General features: G+C 40.1%; 2 protein-coding genes across 3 annotated transcripts; both read right to left on the bottom strand.

Annotated features, from left to right (window-relative positions):
- Window positions 1-1,335: 1,335 nt before the first annotated feature.
- On the bottom strand, window positions 1,336-6,563 carry LOC115431677 (uncharacterized protein CXorf40 homolog). 2 transcript variants are annotated; one of them, XM_030152302.1, is made up of 3 exons: window positions 6,398-6,563; window positions 3,707-3,974; window positions 1,336-3,030 (listed from the first exon to the last, which is right to left on the bottom strand). In XM_030152302.1, the coding sequence occupies exons 1-3, from the start codon at window positions 6,398-6,400 to the stop codon at window positions 2,822-2,824; spliced, it is 480 nt and encodes a 159-aa protein (XP_030008162.1). In that variant the 5' UTR covers window positions 6,401-6,563; the 3' UTR covers window positions 1,336-2,821. The 2 variants fall into 2 exon arrangements, with proteins under 2 accessions (XP_030008162.1, XP_030008228.1); XM_030152368.1 differs by having other exon boundaries at window positions 3,707-3,971.
- A 2,194-nt stretch (window positions 6,564-8,757) lies between these two features.
- Window positions 8,758-17,308, bottom strand: LOC115431262 (wiskott-Aldrich syndrome protein family member 3-like). Its single transcript, XM_030151548.1, has 11 exons — window positions 17,155-17,308; window positions 12,929-13,071; window positions 12,718-12,852; window positions 12,481-12,634; window positions 12,243-12,360; window positions 12,110-12,154; window positions 11,915-12,039; window positions 11,467-11,739; window positions 11,077-11,213; window positions 10,570-10,785; window positions 8,758-10,327 (listed from the first exon to the last, which is right to left on the bottom strand). Exons 2-11 carry the CDS (start codon window positions 13,059-13,061, stop codon window positions 10,164-10,166), a joined length of 1,500 nt encoding a protein of 499 aa, XP_030007408.1. The 5' UTR covers window positions 13,062-13,071; window positions 17,155-17,308; the 3' UTR covers window positions 8,758-10,163.
- Between the last annotated feature and the right edge of the window lie 2,508 nt (window positions 17,309-19,816).

The raw sequence follows: 19,816 nt of genomic DNA, 5'->3' as shown, positions 1-19,816 counted from the left end.
TAGCATGTTGACGTGTTAGCATGGTGATGTTAGTGTGTTGATGACACGTGAATGTTTTCAGTTAAATTAAAAACCTTAGAGATGACAAGTTGGAAACTTATGTTAAAGTTACATTAAAGGCTGTTTTTTGCTTCCCAGTCATCAACCATATAGTTGAGTTTGTTTTTTGATAGAGCCAATCGGAGATGGGGGAGGGCCTCTGATGGGCGTGGTTAGTCCTGGTTGTTGATTGGACACTTTTTGTTCAAACTTGATGCAGTTTTTTTGTTTTCAAAGTGAATAAAGTTTGTTTGAGCAGCAGAAGGATGTGTGTTAATGTTCATTATCTATTTATTCATTCCATAGTTTTGAGAAAATCAACTCCCCTTTGACTAAGCCCATCCTCAAAACAACTCTTGTCCAATCATGTTAGAAAGCATTTCAGTCTGAGAACAGGTGAAGCTGAAGTGGTGAACGAAGCTCAGAGATGGAAACCTTTATTCATTTAATGTGTTCAATAATGAACATATATGCTAAATATTACTTCCTCCTTAATGTTGTCATTTATCAGAATGGAGCCATAAGGACTGTTAATCATTCTTTACATTTTAGTGAGAGTGTTGCATTTTTGAGTTTGACGATGTTTGATGACATATGAAGGGATTTTTAAAAATTATTTTATGACATTTAAGATTCAGATCAAATATTCTAGAGGAAATAATCACATTTCAGTGATAAGTCCTGAAGTATCACAGACGTGGACAGAAAGGACGGTAATATTTAATAATATGACATGAATGAACATCAATAAAAACTCAGCCACTAATAGCAGCGCATTGCACCATAAATACTATTGTGAAACCAGTCTTATAGGAGTTTCTTTAACCTGGTTAGTTATTTATTCAGTCTCTGATGATAAACAACCTCCTAAATTCAACATCAACAGAGTAGAAATGTTCAACTGTCTGTTACTGTGAAGAGTAAAGACATTCTAGACCTTCACTTGTTCAGCTGATTTCTGGAATATTCACAGTGAAAACATAGTGGCGGGCACCAAAGCTCAATAGGCTGTGTAGCAACAGTAACTAAGGGGGTGTGTCTAGCAAAAGGATGGTTAAACAGTCATCATATGATGTCATTAATACTCTAGTCAGATGGTCAACTCCGCCCCCTTCAAGGCCTCATAACTTCATCAGACATTGATGTTGAAGTCTGATGCTTGTTTCCATTTGATTTTATAGATCGTGTTTATTGGATGATGAGGAGACAGACTGGAAAGATTCAACGAACTAGGGTTATCGATGGCAGATAAAAATCGAAAGTTCTGATTGATGGACAGAAATCCACAAAGAACTGAAAAAACAAATAAGGAAAGAGGTCTTTTTATTAAAATGCATAAAAACAAAGTCCCAGAAATGGACAGGTCAGATAAAATCCTGTGTGACATCAAAAACGTGGATGCCATCCTTCCCACAAATACGCCCAGTTTTAACAGGATCCTGGGACTTGAAGCTTCTTTATCAAAACTCACTGTGTACAATATTTATTGCAAGTAAGGTAGTATCCAGTACTTTCGTCTATGCTGTTGTGTACTGGAGAGGAAACCACAGACAAAATGGACAAATGAGAAAAAAAATGGTTCTGTTTTTGTAGAGAAGCTGGAAACACTGGAGACATCTGGGAAAATCCAGACCATCCTCTACGTTGGATTGTGATGAACCAAAAGAGCAGGTGCAGTGGATGTTCAACCTAATCAAGATGAAGTACTGAGAGGTGTAGAAAATCCATGTCCATCAGACTCCAAAACACCTCAGTCTGGTGATTCATTCTATCATTTATTTTATTGAGCTGACTAACAAACTAAATTTCCCCTGGAGAAGTTCATCATCTCTGGTATTGGAGGGATGCCATTAAAAACAAAGACGACTCTGAGTCCATTTCCATCCAGTTTTTGCCTATTTACCACAGATACAGCTGCACTCGTCCTCTTTCAGATGTTTTGACCAAAGCCTCGTGGCTTACACAATCCGAAGTATGAACCTCAAATTGACAGGAGTTCCATCCAACTGACCACTAAACCAATAAGACCATTCTGTTCAAATCCACTAAAACTCACTGTTTATGTCCACATCTTTAAAGAGTTCACACTAAACTCTTTTTGTTAAACATTAAGTGTTGGTTTTAGTTTGAGTCTTTCAGTTTGTTTTTAGTGTCAGTTCCGTTATAGTGAACTTGAATGGATGTTTTCTTTTCCCCACAGATTACAATATTTTTTGAACGACATCCATCAGCAGCTTGTGATGATGTCACAGTGATGGTAGCCTGGCTAGCCATCCCTCTTTCTCAATGAGAAATCCGTCTGGAATTGTAGGGCTTGAATCCAAATATGATGGCGGGACTAACAGGTGCTGAGTAAACCAATCACAGAGAAGACGTACGTGACGCTTTGTCAGAGAAATTTTCTGAATACAGGGCGTAATCTGTAATTCAGTCCTTATTTCTGAATCATGTAAACAACCGACAAGTTGTAAAGAGATTTGCGGACTTAGAACTGACTTGGACTTGCGTAGTAGTATGATGCATTGTGAAACACCCGCCCCCCCAGACTTGTTATTGGTTTGGTATAGAATAGATCGTGCATATTTCATAGCGACTGGCCCAACTCCAGACTGTTTTCTCAGCACTGAATACACTGAGAAAACCGGAATGGCTGGCCAGGCTCGGTAAAACTCTCAGGTGACGCTGATAAAAGTTGAATATTAGTAACGGTTCTGGTGGTCATGTGAACGTCATTATGGTTACTAGTGTGGCCTTGGATGTGTGTGGGTGTGCCTGCATGTCGTCATGGTAACAGCTCATTAGGTATTTCCACAGTCCAGAGGTCACAACCTCCTCGCGCGCTCAGTGGCGCCTTCAGCCAACGGGGGTTGAACAAATGGGTCAGATGTTTCTCCTGCAGACCAATCAGAACGGCTGACTGCTCCAGCTGTCCAAGCTCCTCCCCCTGCAGGGAGGTGGGGCACTGCCAGGTTTCTCCTACATCCACCAATCCTGAAAGAGAACAGGTGTACTCAGGTGAAGCATTCAGACTGCTGGGATTTGAGCATCACTATGTTTTACTACACAGTTCATTTTACTGTGCAGACGACCATCCTCCAGAGCGAGGGTCTGCTCCAGGTTTCTGCCCGTTAAAAAAAGTATTTCCTCACCGCTGTCACCAAGTGTTCACTCCTGGAGGATTCTGTTGGGTGTCTGTGAATTGGCTTGTTAAGAGTCTTTTCTATAACAGCTCTAAATGTTCAGTGTCATGAGATAACTTTTGTTATGATTTGACATTATATCATTTGATTGACTGATGTTAAATTAGAGATTGATTAATTGTTAATTATTAGCCTGTTTGGTAAATGATGAATCAGTTTGATTATTTTTTAATGAAAATTAATCTAATTTAATTAATCCAATTCACGCTTTATAAATTACTCATTTAATGGGAAATAACTGAAAGATTAAGGTGAAGTGATTACCCACCATGCCTTGTGTCTCTAGTACCAGCCTGTGGGGGCAGTGGTTACCCAACATGCCTTGTGCCTCTAGCACCAGCCTGTGGGGGCAGTGATTACCCAACATGCCTTGTGCCTCTAGTACCAGCCTGGGGGGCAGTGATTACCCATTATGCCTTGTGCCTATAGGGGTTTTGATCTGGGCTTGTGAAGGTTTCTGTCCTCACCTGCTACCACTCCTCGTCCAAACCTCTCTCCAGACTCCAGCAGGTCCTGGATCTGGTCCCGGTCCATCCCCAGGGACCCGCTCAGCACTGCCCTCCACTCGTCCCCCTCCCAGTCCCGCTGAGCGATATGGATGGCTAGTGTCTGGTTCTCCATGGCGACCAGCAGAGGCCTCCAGCGGGTCTCCACAGTCTTCACCCCGTTCAGAACTAGACCGGCATACGGAGGCCGGAACGACAGACAGTTGAACTGGACCGACATGATGTTCTGCTGAGGAAAAAACAGAACATCTGGATCAGAACATGTCAGAACCAGACCAACATGTTCTGATCCAGATCAGAACCTGGGTCTTTACTGTGACTTTCAGGTTCTTCAACTCAAGTTGTCTTTTTAATGTATAAAATGAAATATAAATTATCTTATCCAGGACAATTCCACTAAGATCCACATCTGTTTCCCCAGGGACTCCAGATCCAAACCTGACCCAAAAAATCTGACAGTTTGACATAAAAATTGTGTTAATTTTAAACGTGTTCATTATATATTTATTATTGTTAGATTTGTGCCTCATGACACCATGTGTTTCACTGTATTTTCTACTGTTTTTCTGCAGGTTTGTGTGTTCTGTCAGGACATCCATTAAATCTGGATCTCGAAAGGTTGATTAATTTCGATCCATTCTGATTTCAGAACATTGAATGAACTCTGTTAGAAATATCTCTGCAGGCTCCATATTCAAAGAGAGGACTTCAGGAATTATTATCTTGCCTCTCAGTACTGATCAATTTGGATCTGGCTGCATGCACAGAATAGTGAGGTTAGATGGGTCCCAAAAGAACTACATGAGATGAAGTCTGTGCCTTTAAAGGATGTTCCATTTATAGGTACAAAAAAAAATGTTTAGCCACACAAACAATTCAGTAATACTGAACACACTTCCTCTTTGGCAAGAATCTCACTCACTTCTGAATACAAATATTTCTTTTCTCAGAAGGACACCTTTGTACCACCTATGTATGTTCCTTCTGTAAAATGACCTTATCTCACTGTAATGAACTGTAGATGCTCATTAAACACCATAAATATCTTGTAAGAGTTTCTGTTAATAAAAAAACTCTGTTGGAAATAATGTGTATGATAAACTGTAACTGTGAACGTTAACGTAATGAAGACCAACATAAATAAAGATTAAATCTGGATGTCCAGATGTGGTCCTATATATTTTTGTGTTCATGTATGTTGTGTAAAGTCTTATTCCGTCTATGTTTAAAGGTTAGGTTTAAATGATCATACATATTTATTTCTCATTCTCTTTTCTTCACATACAAGAATAAAATATAGTAAATATGTGCACAGCTTTAAAACACACAAAAAAACCTGAACTAAATGAGTTCTAAAGGTTAAAGTCAGTATTTAGTGTGACCTCTGAACCCATGACAAGAAGTAGCACGAACAATTAGAAGCATCTGACATGTTGAATGAAACCTAGTATAAAGATCAAAACATTATTGTCATAAATCTGATACTGTCTGAAATAAAAAAATTAAAGACATGTTATGGTCAAAAGGAGATCACACAATGTACGACCACTGTGGTTTATAAATGCTGACTACTTTTTTTTTATATAGCTGTACATCCTTCATATAAATCAGACTGGATCTAATAGACACTGACAAATGTATTTGTGGACATTAGAACTTAAACAAAGCAACAAACACAATGATGGACTTAACACATGACAGGATGTTAGTGACTTTATGTCAGATCTGGAAAAAAATGAGACCACTACAAAATGATCACTTTCTCTGATTTTACACCATTTATAGGCATGTGTTTGAGTAAAATGAACATTTTTGTTTTATTCTCTAAACTACCGACAACATTTCTCCCAACTTACAAATAAAAATATTGCTATTTACAGCATGTATTTGCAGAACATGACACATGGTCAAAATAACTAAAAAAAATGCAAGTGTTTTCAGACCTAAAATAACGCAAACAAAACCAGTTCATATTCATTTCTAAACAACACAAACTAATGTTGTAACTTGGGAAAAGTTCAGACATCAGTCTTTGGTGGAATAACCCTGATTTTCAATGACAGCTTTCACGTGTCTTAGCTCTCCACCATTACTGTTGGATGACTTTATGCAGCTCCTGCCATAGAAATTCAAAATGCTCAGCCATGTTTGATGGCTTGTGTCCATCCATGTTCCTCCAGAAGTTTTCAAAGTGGGTTCAGGTCTGGAGATTGGGCTGGCCATGACAGGATCTTCATCTGGTGGTCTGTCATCCATACCTTTATTGACCTAGCTGAGGCCAGGAGCATTGACCTAATAGAAAAACTAGTCCTCAGAGTTTGGGAACATTGTCAGAGCAGAAGTCCAGTAGTTTTCAATAGTTATTTTTGGATTCCAATTACTTTTGCGGTTCTAATAGAACTGTTTTTGCCTATGGTAAGAAGATAGTGATGGACACAGTACTGGTGTTCTCCTTCTTAAATAAGACATGGATCAGGTGTTTACTCAGTAGAACAAGGTGTGTTTGTGTGTGTGTGGAATTCAACAGACACAGGAAATGGAATGGCTGTCATACATGCACATATGCTGATTTCACAGAAAAATGCAGTGGTCTCTGATTTTTTTTCATAGCTGTATGTTATGTATTTGTGTGTGTTGTTTTGTGTTCCTCACCATGTTATTTAACTTTTTGACCAGTTCGCCTTAGTGAACTGGCACAGCGCCCCGTTGAAACGTATGAATCCGGTTCAACCTCAAGGTTCAGCCTTGGTTTCAGCTGCTCCTGCTTCAGCTGCTCATTCGGTTTCAGCTGTTCCTTCTGCTTCTGCTTCTCCTCCGTGTGTTTCTAGTCTGGAGTCCACTTCTTCTTCTTCTTCGTATTAAAACCGCTCTGAGAAATTGTGCTACCCCCCTCAGGACAACACCCAACACTACAGGCGAGACCAGGTTTCCATGGAGACGGAAGCTCAGCGATGCTGAGACTGAAAACCTATAAAACATGGGAGATGTTTGATGATTTGAAACTTGTATCCATACATTTACAACAGATTATTATTATTATTATTATTATTATTATTATTATTATTATTATTAATAATAATAATAATAATAATAATAATAATAATAATAATAATAATAATCACTTGAATGGAATTCAGGAGTTTGTTCCTTAAATAAGAGAAACTCATCACATGAAGAAGTCTGAGATGAACTGAGGTGTTTCAGGACAAAACAACACGAGTAGAATTTAACCTTTAGCTGTTGTAACCTCATAATTTGCTCAGGTAAACTTGTCCAAAATACTTTGCTTTAACCCATAAAGACCCAGTGTGACATTTGTGTTACTTCCCAAATTAATTTCTCTCTATATTTAACCATCCTTAAGTGATGTATTGCCATTTATTGTAATAATTATTCTCTGTATTTTGTGTTTTTTGTTTGTTTGTTTGTTTTTTTTAGTGAAAATCAGGTATTTTTCTACATTTAATTTACTAATCATCTAAATGTTCATAAAAGCTCAGAGTAAAGTTGGGGATTACTATATCAAAAACAGAGAAAACAGAAGAAAAAGTGACTTTTTCAGCAAAATCAATCATTAATTTAGCATAATCCATCTACTGTCATTGATCCAACTCCATGGGTTTTAATGGTGAATCAGTATTGTAGGAGATGACAGTGTTTCAACGTTTACCATGGAGCTTCTGAACGTCCAAATGGGTCATCTGATAAGCATGAAAAATGACAAACTGTATTTTACACCAATTATTTACATGGATTAGTGGATCAACAGGGATTAAATAGTTTATATCAGTAAATGATTTTGGTAGATAATGCACAGGAAATTTGCCTGAGTAAAATTTACACAAATTGAACAAAATTTTACTCTACTCAGATAACATTTGGTCCCTCTCTAAAAAGAGTAAAAGTTACTCTTTGGGTAGAGCTCTTCAAACTCAATATATAGCCGAATTTACTCAATATAGAGATAAATGTATTCTTTTTGAGGAAAATACTTTTTAAAAAATGCTCAGTAATTTTTTCCTGTGTGGATATTTGGGTCTTTATGGGTTAATGAAACCATTTGTTACTGAGTGTTTTTAAAAAAATATATATATTTATTACAGTCGTTCATGGAGTTTATGAGTTTGAGATTAAGTGCAAAGCAAACAGACTGAGAATGCTAACACTCTGCATGTCTGACCTGAACCGTGGGGATGCATCTGTTTTTTTCTCCCTAATCATATGTAAACTGCACATGAAGGATGTCATGTTAATATGAAACAATGACTGTACAATGTTTACTGAGTAGCTGCTGACTTTTCAACATGTAAAAGCTCATGTGTCCCACTTTACCTAAACATATGATGACTGTAATGAGTTCATGTGTTTAAGTGGAAACACTATGTATGAATCTCATGTCTAGAACACATCAGAATATATGATTGACATGTCTATATTGTGTGATAATGCACATGTGGTTATAAACACATCACAGTTCATTTGGTCACGGTGGCTGTTTGGGTCTCTGTGGGTTAAATACATCACAGATCCTGAACCAGTTGAAACCTGATGCTAAAGATGGTCTTCAGGATTGCATCAGGTTTTCTTGGTGGTGGATCAGTGGTGCTCCCTGCTGTCTGAAACTCACATCATACAATAAAACCATTCATGTCTTTAGACTTTTTGTTATGGTAACAGGAGATGAATCAATGAATAAATCCTTTGGTCCATTCTTCACTCACATATTGACTTAAATCCTCTATGAACAGACACAAAATGGCATTAATTTCACTGTCCAAATATTTATGGACCTGACTGTTCATTAAAATGTGATTATTTCATTGATACAGTGCAGTACAGTGACATTATTTCTGATGTTACTGATTCTTTTCAACAGAAACATAAACCAAATATTAAATAATTGACTAAAGACTGATTTAAATCTATTCATTGTTTTATTTCTATTCAAACATAAAACAATTAAAACATTAAAAACACAAACACAAACAGATTCTCATCATTTATCAGTAAAATTCAGATTTTATCAATAAACTTTCAGTTTTTAATCTTTATGCGCATGTTTTTTCCACCGATAATGACATGCAGATACAGAACACAGCACGATTAGTAGAACAAGCAATAACAGCACAGGACAGAGAGGTGGGGCTATGACACACCCATCACTCCAGGTTAAAGTCTTTACACAGCAACTGGTTCAAGTCAGGGGTTGCCAGGGCAACACACCAATAATTCATATCAGCATCTTCACAGCAGAGGTGAATCAACTGTAATCACTCGTAAATAATAATCAATAATAGTAAATAATAATCAATAATAATAGACATGTAATACATAATTTGTAATTATAAATGCTGTTTCATGTGAAGTAATGGGCCATCTTTGTGTCTACTGATTTTCCAGGTCCAGGTCCAAGGCCAGGTGACAAAACCCACAAACTGGATCTGGTTCCATCTTATTTGTCTAGGTCTGGGTTTGGGTCCAGGTCTGGTTCCAGGTAATCTGGCACGGGCCTTGGGTCCTGAACCTCCAGACCAAATGAACCACCTCCTCCTGCTCTTCTGATTGTGGAGGAGCGATGGTTCTCCTCTGACCTCCTGATGACCCTGCTCCTCACCTGGTCTCTGGTCTGGACTCCATGTGGAGGAAACCTGAAACCCGTCACCACTTGTAACATGACCTGGTTCTGGGCTTTGCCACCACAGCTCAGGACAGAGCCATTAACATTAAAGAAATCAGAAAACTCGACCTTCACATTGACAGTTTAAAAAGTGTGAATGAGTCAACCTTCAGAGTTACATCATCATCACCATCATCATCATCAATATAATCAGCAGCAGCAGCGGCAGCATCTGGCGCGATGCCTGTAAAATCCAACATGTTAAAGAGTAGAGTCGTAACCACAGCAACTGACCAATAAGATGCTGTCCATTCGGTTTGAGGCAACAAAGAAGAAAAAGTATGTAGAGGCTCTAATATCAATACAATAAATAAGAATAAAATGCAAGTAAATCTAAAAACTACAGAGCTGAACAATCTCTTCTGAGAAATAATGTGAAGCATAAAGTATGAGTGAAACATAGATTAATGATTGTACAAACACTATAATAAAAAAATAAATGAATAAAAAGATAAATGAGATGATTACAGAATTAAAGCATAATAATATGTTTAAAGAATAAAAACGTAAAGTGAAAAAGACAAGTCATTAAAAACAGCATAAATCAGTGAGTGATGGAAGAATATCTAGATCAGTCATTCGGTCTGTTTGTTCAATGACGAAGTTCAATAAATTGAAAATGCAATAAATATCAATAAATAAACATCATCGAGTGACGCTTTAATCACACACATAAAAACCAGAGCAAAGTAAAAACAATGGAAACCATGATAATGGACCATGGTAAACCCCACCCTCTCCTCAGTCGGACCAGTCCTGGTCCTCTGGTTCAGACTCCTCCTCTGATTCGCTGTATTCAACTGCGATACGACGCGACAGGATGGTGGCGACATCATTTCCTGTTGGCTCCCGCTTCTTTGCCTCCTCCTGCTCCCTCTGCTCCTGGACCTTCCTGAGCTGGATCCCTGAGACCATGGCCAAGAAAAATCACATTGAGACCCAGCAGAACTCCATGAGACCAACAGGACCAAGCAGAACCCCATAAGACCACCAGGACCAAGTAGAACCCTATAAGACCACAGGGACTAAACAGAACCCAATAAGACCACTGGGACTGAGCAGAACCCCATCAGACCACCAGGACCCAGCAGATCCCCATCAGACCACCAGGACTTAGCAAAACCCCATCAGACCACCTGATACTGACCTCGGCGAATGGCAGCTAACAGGTCGCTGCGTGCGTCGTTCATAGGGACATTAGGGGCTCCGGTCGGCTTCCTGCCATCTGTTACCGGGGGCAATGGAGGAGCAGCAGTAGAAGGCGGGGCCTGGCCTCCAGGCCGGGAGGGGGAGGGGACATAATTGGCTGGAGGAGGAGGTGGAGGGGACGGGCTATAGGGGCGAGAGAGGACAGCGGCGCCACCTGGAGGGAAGGTTATGTTAGATTAAACAACAGGATTATGTTTGAGTTCTGACTAAAACTGAACTGAAACTCAACTAAAACAGAGTTGATACTGAACTGAAGCTAAAACTGAACTAAAACAGAACTAAAACTGAGATAAAACACATCTGAAACTGGACTAAACCACATTAAATCTGAAGTAACTGAAAACTGAACTAAAACTAAGATGAAACTGAAATAAACCTGAACTAAAACTAAAACTGAACTAAACCTGAATTGAAATTGAGCTGTTGAAATGAAAGTGTCTGTTACCTTGGTTACCAGGAATGGCTGCAGGATGTAGCGGTGTTGCCATTGCAGCGGGGTGGGTGGAACTACTGAATGTCATCTGTCCAGCTGATGGCATTAGGGGGGGTGGGGGAGGCGGGGCTGGAGGGATCTGGTGATCACTGTGGAGACAGAAGTCAGAGGTCACACAGGACTCAGGTCAGTGTTTCTAAATGTCAATCAATCAATCAATGAATCAATCAATCAAAATTTATTTATATAGCCCCAAATCATAACAAAAGTTATCTCATGACACTTTTCATATACAGTAGAGTTGGTCAAAACCAGACTCTAAGCCAATTTACAGAAACCCAACAGAATCCTAAACCTGATCCTAACAAATGTTAGTGTATTTATACATGTTTGTTTTCATACTTGGCCTCTTTGGCTGCGTTGCTGCGAGCTCCGTTCTGATTGGCTAATCCAGTGGGTGGGGCCTGGTGGTGATGATGATGTGGTTGGTTGCGGCCCAATGAGTGTTGCCGGGCAGTTGCTGTAGCAACAACAGAGGACGCAGATGCAGGTCGGAGAGCACGGTCTAACGACTGAGTCTGACCACTCCCAGGAGCCGCTGAGGTCATGTGATCCTTCCCATCATGCCCCTGGGCATCGTGATGGTGGGGGCTGGAGAAGGAAGGGTCATCGGACCTGAGGAGGTGGAGCCAGAGGATGTGAGGATGAGTGAATTGAGGAAGCTAATAACCCAAACTAAAAACTGAAAGTGAAATTGAAAGACCTCTGTCCCCTCGTTCTGTGAATGTGTTCATTTAAACAGAGATGAATGTTCCTACTCACGATCCTGCCCGGATGACTGCATGTTTACCTGTCAGGTGACAGTGAGCCATCAGATGTGTGATATGGTGACGGTGTCAATCGAGCGTCTGGGCGAAGCTCCTTATCATAGGCCATAAGGTTCCACTCCTGACGCCGGTTACGAGCCTTACGGACCTGAAAAAGTGCTGGTTAGAACAGCAGATGTCGGAACAGTGATGTGAAAAACAGAACTGAGGAGACCAACCTTCTTCACCTCCCGACCTGAAGACTCCTCTACATGCTTCTGCTCCTGCAAAAACATGCCAACACACATCATACATTCATGTGAACCACAGACAGGTGGGCAGACAGACAGGTAAACAGATTGACAGGTGAACCTTCTGTCTTCTCTTCTCTTTGCGTTTGTTCTCTGTCGCCTGCAACATCTTTTCTTTCCACAGGTTGAAGAAGTATGACGGGTCGGTGTAAAACTTCAGACCATCCTTCTTATCGTCCCTGAACATAAGCAGAGACACAGAACATTAACCACATGCAGACCTGAATGGGATCTGGTCTACAGAGACCCATTATGGACCTGGTCTAAAGAGGCCCATTCTGGACCTGGTTCACACAGACCTGTATGGTGTGAGGATGTTGAGTGGTGGAGGCTTGTCGCAGCGCTGGTACATCTCCAGAACCGGGTTGAGGATGGAGCTCCGTGACACCACCTGCTGGTCCTGGATGGTACTGCTCCTGAAGGCCTTGCGCATGTTGATGTCTTGCAGCGACACTGACAACAAACACACAACATCACATCACAAATGGCATATTTTGTACAGCCCCACCCTCTTTGAGTATTCTTGCTGTCGTCACCTTCCTCCACTGTCGAGTCCAGCTGAGTGACCTTAACGGCCAGCAGGTCGACTCTCTCCTGCAGACTGTTCATCCTCACATAGAAGCTGTTGGCCTCCGTGAACAGTTCACCGAAGATGTCCTCCGCATGGCGACCTGAGACCAAATAAGACACTATGACGTTACAGGGCTGAATGGACTTGTCACAGACACTGTGATGTGTTGAACTCACTCAGTCCTCCCAACTGTTTGATGACGGCCGCCAGCGTACTGTTGGTGACACATTCCAGCTCACTGGCGACCCCGTCAGGCAGAGCACCACGACATAGGTACCGGGGCTCGATGATCCGCTTCACCAGAGGCATGATGGATAATCTACACAGTGGGTGAATTCAGGTTCAGTGATTCTCTATCAGACTGAGATGAAGCACCTGAAGTTGAAGAAACAGATTTATCTTTTGCTCTAAAATTCACTTTTAGTCAAATATCACAAGAAGAAGCAGCAGCGACAGAAGCTAGAAGCAGGAGAAATTATTCTTCAAAAGCTCATGTTTACAGTTGTCTGCTAACTGATGTATGAATGTTTGAAGAGGTCACTGATTATTCCCATCCTCAGGTCTCATTTATCTGGTTCTTTGACTTAACAGATCTTTACCGTCACTGTATTTAGAGAACAGCTCCAATCAGCTCATGAACGCAACAATCCCCAATTTGTCAAGAATAACAAATCTCACTTCCTGTTTCTGTTCAGGATCATGTGATGTCTTTTAAAGGAGAACTTTGCAGCATTTTTACCTTAATTAAACACCTTCAAAGTAATTTTAATGTTAAATGTCTTGTTAGGGGGAGAATGGAAGCCCTCCACCTTCCCACTAGCTCCTCTAGGACTGAATATGTCACTTGCAACTTCTCTATGCCGTTCCTGTTGCCTGTTGTCTTGTCTCTCGGAAGACACAGCACGGTTTATAGCACAACAACACAAACACACCCCCAGCCAGGTACAGCTGGCTAGCTGTAAACACAAACCAGGCATGCCTTCATTTCACAGGCATTTACAATAGCAGAGCCAGACGAGAAAAGGAAGAGGTGGCCATTGTCAGAGGATGGAGGAAGAAGAAAAAAGTGAATGACCAAACCAGGAACAAGACAACAGTCTGCCATGGTTCAGCTTTTGCAGAATGGCTCACGGCACTGAGACTTCTCTGATCAAAGTGGCAAATTACACCCATCTGATCACAGACACAGGTAAAGTAACAGTCTTAGTCCTGCTGGATCTGAGTGCTGCATTTGACACAGTTGATCATGTGATCCTCTTACAGAGGTTAGAGAACTGGGTAGGCATCTCTGGTCCTGCCCTGAAATGGTTCAAATCCTACCATGAGAACAGGAAGTATTTTGTTCAAATTGGAAACTGTGTGTCAAACCAAATGGCAATGACCTGTGGGGTCCCCCAGGGGTCCATCCTGGGACCCCTCTTGTTCAATCTTTACATGTTGCCCCTGGGCCAGTTAATATGCAGTAATAACATGTCCTACCATAACTATGCAGATGACACTCAGATTTATATCTCACTGACAGCAGGTGAACATGGGCCAGTGGACTCACTCTGTGACTGCCTCCAACAGATCACTGTGTGGATGCAAAACAACTTTCTCTAACTAAACTCAGACAAGACTGAAATCATTGTCTTTGGCCCACAAAAACCCAGAGAAAGTGTCATTAGTCATCTGGAATCTCTTACTCTAAAAGCTAAAAATCAGGTAAGAAATCTAGGGGTAATAATGGACTCAGACCTAAACTTTAACAGCCACATTAAATCAATTACATCATTAGCCTTTTGCCATCTCAAAACATTGCCAGAATCAAAGGTTTACTGTCTAAACCAGACTTAGAGAGACTTATCCTTGCATTTATCTCTAGCAGGTTAGACTACTGTAACAGCCTTCTCACTGGACTCTCTAAACGAGCTGTAAGACAGCTACAGTACATCCAGAATGCTGCTGCTCGGGTCCTGACTAGAACCAGGAAGTACGACCATATTAGTCCTGTGCTCAGATCTCTCCACTGGCTTCCTGTCAATCAGAGAATAGACTTTAAAATAACTCTGCTTGTCTATAAGTCTCTCCATGGTCTAGCACCAAAGTACATCTGTGACATGTTGGTCCCATATGAACCATCTTGGACCCTGAGAACCTCAGGGAGGTCTTTTGCTGGTGCCCAGAGTCAGGACTAAACACGGTGAAGCCGTGTTTCAGTTCTATGCAGCTAAACTCTGGAACAGTCTTCCTGATGACATGAGACAGGCCTCTACTCTGACAATACAGGTTTGATCAGTCCATAATGCTTTCTTCCAGTCTTCAGTAGTCCACTGGCGGTATTTCATGGCCCAGGCAAGCTGCAACTTGACCCATCAAACCTGCAACTGGAAGTCTTCTCTTCACAGCTGAAACTGAGACTTCCTTACTACGACCACTATTGAGCTCTGCTTGAAGCTGTTGTCCTGTGAGTTGCCTGTCACACAAGCTGCTGACTCTCAGAAACTTGTCTTCTGATTCTGTTGTGGCTTTGGATCTGCCAGACCTCTTCCTGTCAGCATTTACCCCAGTTTCTGAGTGCCTTTGGATGGTGAAGGAAACTGGACTGACTGATACCTTGACTTTCTTGGCAATTTCTCTGTAGGAAAGACCTACATTTTTAACTGTTATGATGGTCTGTCTCTCTTCTATCGTTAATTGCCTTTTCTTTTCCATTTTTATAGTAACACACTACTTTCTGCAGTGCAATACTGTTCAAATAATGCTTACAACAGTATGGTACCAAAGTGTGTTCCAACACTACTTTTTTGCAGACAGAGGGGTTTGTCAGTAATTCAGAAACATTGGGACAACTGTAGGAATTGGTAGCACCAACTTTCAAGGCTTGATCAATCTCCATCGCTGCAGAACTGCTTTAAGTTGTTAACCCATTTCTTGTTTGCCTTTTTGTATAATTCTGAAAAGTACATTATTTTTCAGTTTTGTTTGACCTTACCTTTTTTTTTTTTTTTTTTTTCCTCTGGCAGTTCACTGCTTACCTTTGTACCACTTCAAGCTGTTCATTGAACTTGAACTGCTTGAATTTCAACACAAAACTGGAAAAATTGGGGTGTTCTAAAAGTTTTGATCGGTAGTGTATATATTTTTCCCTTAGTAATAGTAGTTTATATTTTTAAAAATATTTTTAACACTCTTTCTTTTGCATGCTTTTTTTTTTAAATGCCACTTTGTTTTGGTTGTTTTAATTTACTAGTTAAATTATTCATTTTCAATTTTTATACTTATACTTCATACTTATCTTAAATTCTTGTGGCATTCAGTGTGGACAAGTAAGATTTTCATTGTACAGGGAAACCTGCTTCTGTACACATGACAATAAAATGTTTTGTAGTTGAATCCTTTGAGATGGATCCTAGAGTCTGCCTCTAGTTCAAGGAACTGTTTAACTGGAAACAGGAACTTGTAAAACACCCATTTTTAAACATTTCTAATGTTTTGTTTCATTATGTGATTCAGTTTTCTGCTGCATAAACACAGTGGTTTACATGTGATCCAGAGGAGAACACAGAACCAGAACCTCATGATGGCCAGAGTCTGATTCTCTCTAGCCCAAGTCAGAACCTTCAACATTAGTGTTATATGTCCCATGAGGCCTTTCACTCAGCTGACAGACTTGACCAATCCCAGCCGTCTGCAGACCAAGCCTTAATACCTGAGTGTCAATACCACATGAGACCAGGTTTGATTTAGGAGACCTTCAGAGCCACCTCAGTCGTTGGTAAGTTTTATCTGACCTGGTTTGGGCAGGTCTGGATCTAAGAAAATGTCAGGTCTTCGGTGACAGCCAGTAATGGAGGAAACATCTTAAATATATGAATATGAAGGTGATGAACCAACCCTGTAAGAGCCTGATATTGTTCAGATGCAGATGAAGATGAAGGTCCACTCTGAATGTTCAGGCCTCAGAAATCCAGAAGGTGTAAACCCAGTCCAACCAGTATCTTTATGTCTACAGAATCATCATGTCCGGTTCAGACCACTTTATCCATCAAGGGTCAGATCAGTACCGTGGAATCACATGCATACGTCATACGTCCACAAGCCACGCTCCCTCACATATATTAACACACACACACACACTCACACACACACACACACACACACACACACACACACACACACACACACACACACACACACGTTACATTACGTCATGCGCACATTTCTACACTGTATGGTCGTGTGCGTGTGTGTGTGTCCGTGTCAATGATTGGTCCAGATCGATCAGATCCACGTATCGATCTGATGATGTCGTTGATCACTGTGCGTGAATGAACGATGAGCGGAGCCGATCATCATCCATCGATAACACTATGTCACAAATAGATAGGGAGCGGATCGATACGGGATCGACAGAACTCACCGCGGCCTGGTTGTGCTGCAGATTCAGGTGTCGGTTCGGGTCCCGGCTCGTGGTCGTCGGTGCGATCTATCACAGAGCGGCGAACCGCGTACTCATCACGGCTCCGACCGGGGATGGAGAAGCTGGAGGCGGAGGAAGCCGAAAGACGAGCCGCTCGGCTTCCGTCGGAGCCGCTCGGAAAGGACGACAGAAAACCGACCAATGAACGAGACACTCAAGAAAAAGAAGAAAATACTTTAGAGTACTACTGTAATACTACGACTGAGGGTGACTGTAAACAGTGATGAATGAAAGTACACTGCTGTGATATTTATACAAATGTTTTATTTCATATCATAGATGAGATCATTATTAATAAATAAATGTTCCTTTAAATACAATAAGAACAGGATCAATTTTAGTAAAAATACAAATTAATTTGACCAAATAAACAACCCTTCATGTAATAATTGAACAAACTCCACCCACACGAGCAAAACTTTTAATGTGGAGTAAATTTACAAAAATAAAAATAAAAACACAGAATCCCGTGTAAACATGTAAATGTTGCTGTTGCTGATATCATCGAACAGTTTTTTTTTTGTTTTTTTTTAAATATATAAATCTTTATTCAATGAGGTATAGTATACACTCAATGTAAATGACAAAGAAAAATAACAACAAATTTGTCAGAGGGAAGGGTTATACAATTATAACTATACTATATTAACTATATAGTAACTAACTAACTAACTAACTAACTATAATTATTACAATGTCTAAATCAACAAATATTGATGGTTTTTCTAGCCTTTTTGTTTTCAGATTTATCTAAAAGCTTTAAATAATGTTCAAAATCCTTTGAAAACTAAATAAAATTTGGTTTTGTGTTACAGAACTTAGATTTGTGAATGAAGAATTTAGCAAGTAAGAAATAGAAATTAACTATAAAAAAAAGTGTTTTTCTTCCTTTTAGGGGTATCTGTAGCAACAAAATAAAAATTTTTTCCACGATATCCTTCCACAGTTTCTTGGTGTATGAACAATGCCAGAAAAGGTGCAGCACAGTCTCTGGATGGTCCCCACAAAAATAACAATTTAAGTTGATGTCTTTTTTGAATTTCAACATGTAGTGGGGTGATATTTGTGAATAATTCTGAAGGATACTTCTTTAACCTTGTTGGTGATAAGGTATTAATGGGGAATCATCCAAACTTTAATCCAATCAATATCAACAAAATGATTCCAATATGATATTACATACAGAATAGAGAGAGTATCTTTCTGAAATAATGCTCGCATATTTTTGTTGATGTTTCTATGAGCACTCAAAGAGAAACAAATCTTTCCTAGTGGGGTCAGGCACCGAGACCAATGCTAGTGGAAGATCCTGAACATTACAGTAAAGCATTAGGGTACCAGAGGGAATAGTGTCATAGACTATGGCAAACTGTTTGGGAGTTACAGGAAGATTGTACCTAGATAGAAATTGTCTGTATATTAGCAATAGTTCCCGCGCATTAAACAACTGATCCATCAGAGGGATATGGTTTTGAACCCATCTCTCACAGTAAAGTGATTTCCTTTTAAACAAAATGTCTCTGTTGTTCCATATCAGATACCTGTGTGGTGAAAAATTGTGTTTATAGATCATGAATGAAGCTAAAAGAACCTGCTTATGGAAAGCTGACACTTTCACTGGGAGTTTGTCTACATCATAGTTACAACTAGACTTCCATACATTTCCTGAAGGAAATGTAACCCATGTGCTTGCTTCTTGCCGGATTGATGGACTTGTGCGATGTAAAAGGAAGAAATATGTCCCATTCACTTCCTATGTGATTGTGTGTGTCAGTGTTTGTGGACTGACGTCACCACAGACTTTCTGTAGACCTGTATTCAGATGAGAAGCCCCTCCCACAGTCTGTGTCAGTCCTGTTAAAGCAGCGTTTAAATAGGCTCCTTAAATTGAATAGTTCCATGTGTCTGTATATGTGATCCCAGGTGAGCTCATTCATTTCAGAGAGAGAATTTATGGGAAGTTTTAGAGCTTTATTATATTTATATATTTTTTTATATTTATTCATACTGCATTCATTATTTATTATTTAGATTTATTTTTAACTGTACTGTATCTGTATTAGTGTATATTTTTTTGTGGAGCCTTAATTATCTTAATTGTCTGCAGCTGTGACACACAGACCACATGTGCCGTTACCATGACAATGAGTAGTGTAGCCACTGAGGACACAGACACAAGCATGCTCATCAATGACTGAAACACTGAAACAGCTCCCGAACAGCTGCTAATTATGGGAAAACCGCAAATGATAGGTGAAAAGTAACATAATCATGGGCATCAGACAGACCAGGGGAACACAAAGATGTGTTTTTTTTGTTCGTACTGTGAGAAATGACCGAGTTACAGCAGTGTAAAAACAGTCATCTCACCAGGAGCACAGCGATCCATTTAACACTGATTTGTACTGCTTTGAAAAGGAACTGAGGAGGGATTTGCCCCTACACTACTGCCTGCCATTTCACTTTAGAAAGAGCTAGGTCTTCAAAGATGGGTTCATATGAAGCCCAGGAACCATGGCTACATTTGTGGAAAAGATCATTCACCTCTTATGGAAAAGATCATTCACCTCGTTTGGCCGGGAGGGCGAGTTGTTCAGAAAAT

Source organism: Sphaeramia orbicularis, chromosome 1 (assembly GCF_902148855.1).
Source record: "Sphaeramia orbicularis chromosome 1, fSphaOr1.1, whole genome shotgun sequence".
In the NCBI taxonomy this organism is placed as follows: domain Eukaryota; kingdom Metazoa; phylum Chordata; class Actinopteri; order Kurtiformes; family Apogonidae; genus Sphaeramia; species Sphaeramia orbicularis.
This window is presented reverse-complemented; position numbering and strand designations above follow the sequence as displayed.

Excerpts from the sequence above, each read along its gene's own strand:
- LOC115431677 (XM_030152302.1), bottom strand. Across the intron at positions 3,031-3,706 it reads TGGACGAGGAGTGGTAGCAG|GATTGGTGGATGTAGGAGAA; the intron begins GTGAGGACAGAA and ends GTTCTCTTTCAG.
- LOC115431262 (XM_030151548.1), bottom strand. The coding sequence starts at position 13,061 with ATGCCTCTGGTGAAGCGGATCATCGAGCCCCGGTACCTATGTCGTGGT. Across the intron at positions 12,853-12,928 it reads CAAACAGTTGGGAGGACTGA|GTCGCCATGCGGAGGACATC; the intron begins GTGAGTTCAACA and ends ATTTGGTCTCAG. Across the intron at positions 12,155-12,242 it reads AAGAGAAGAGAAGACAGAAG|GAGCAGAAGCATGTAGAGGA; the intron begins GTTCACCTGTCA and ends ATGTTTTTGCAG.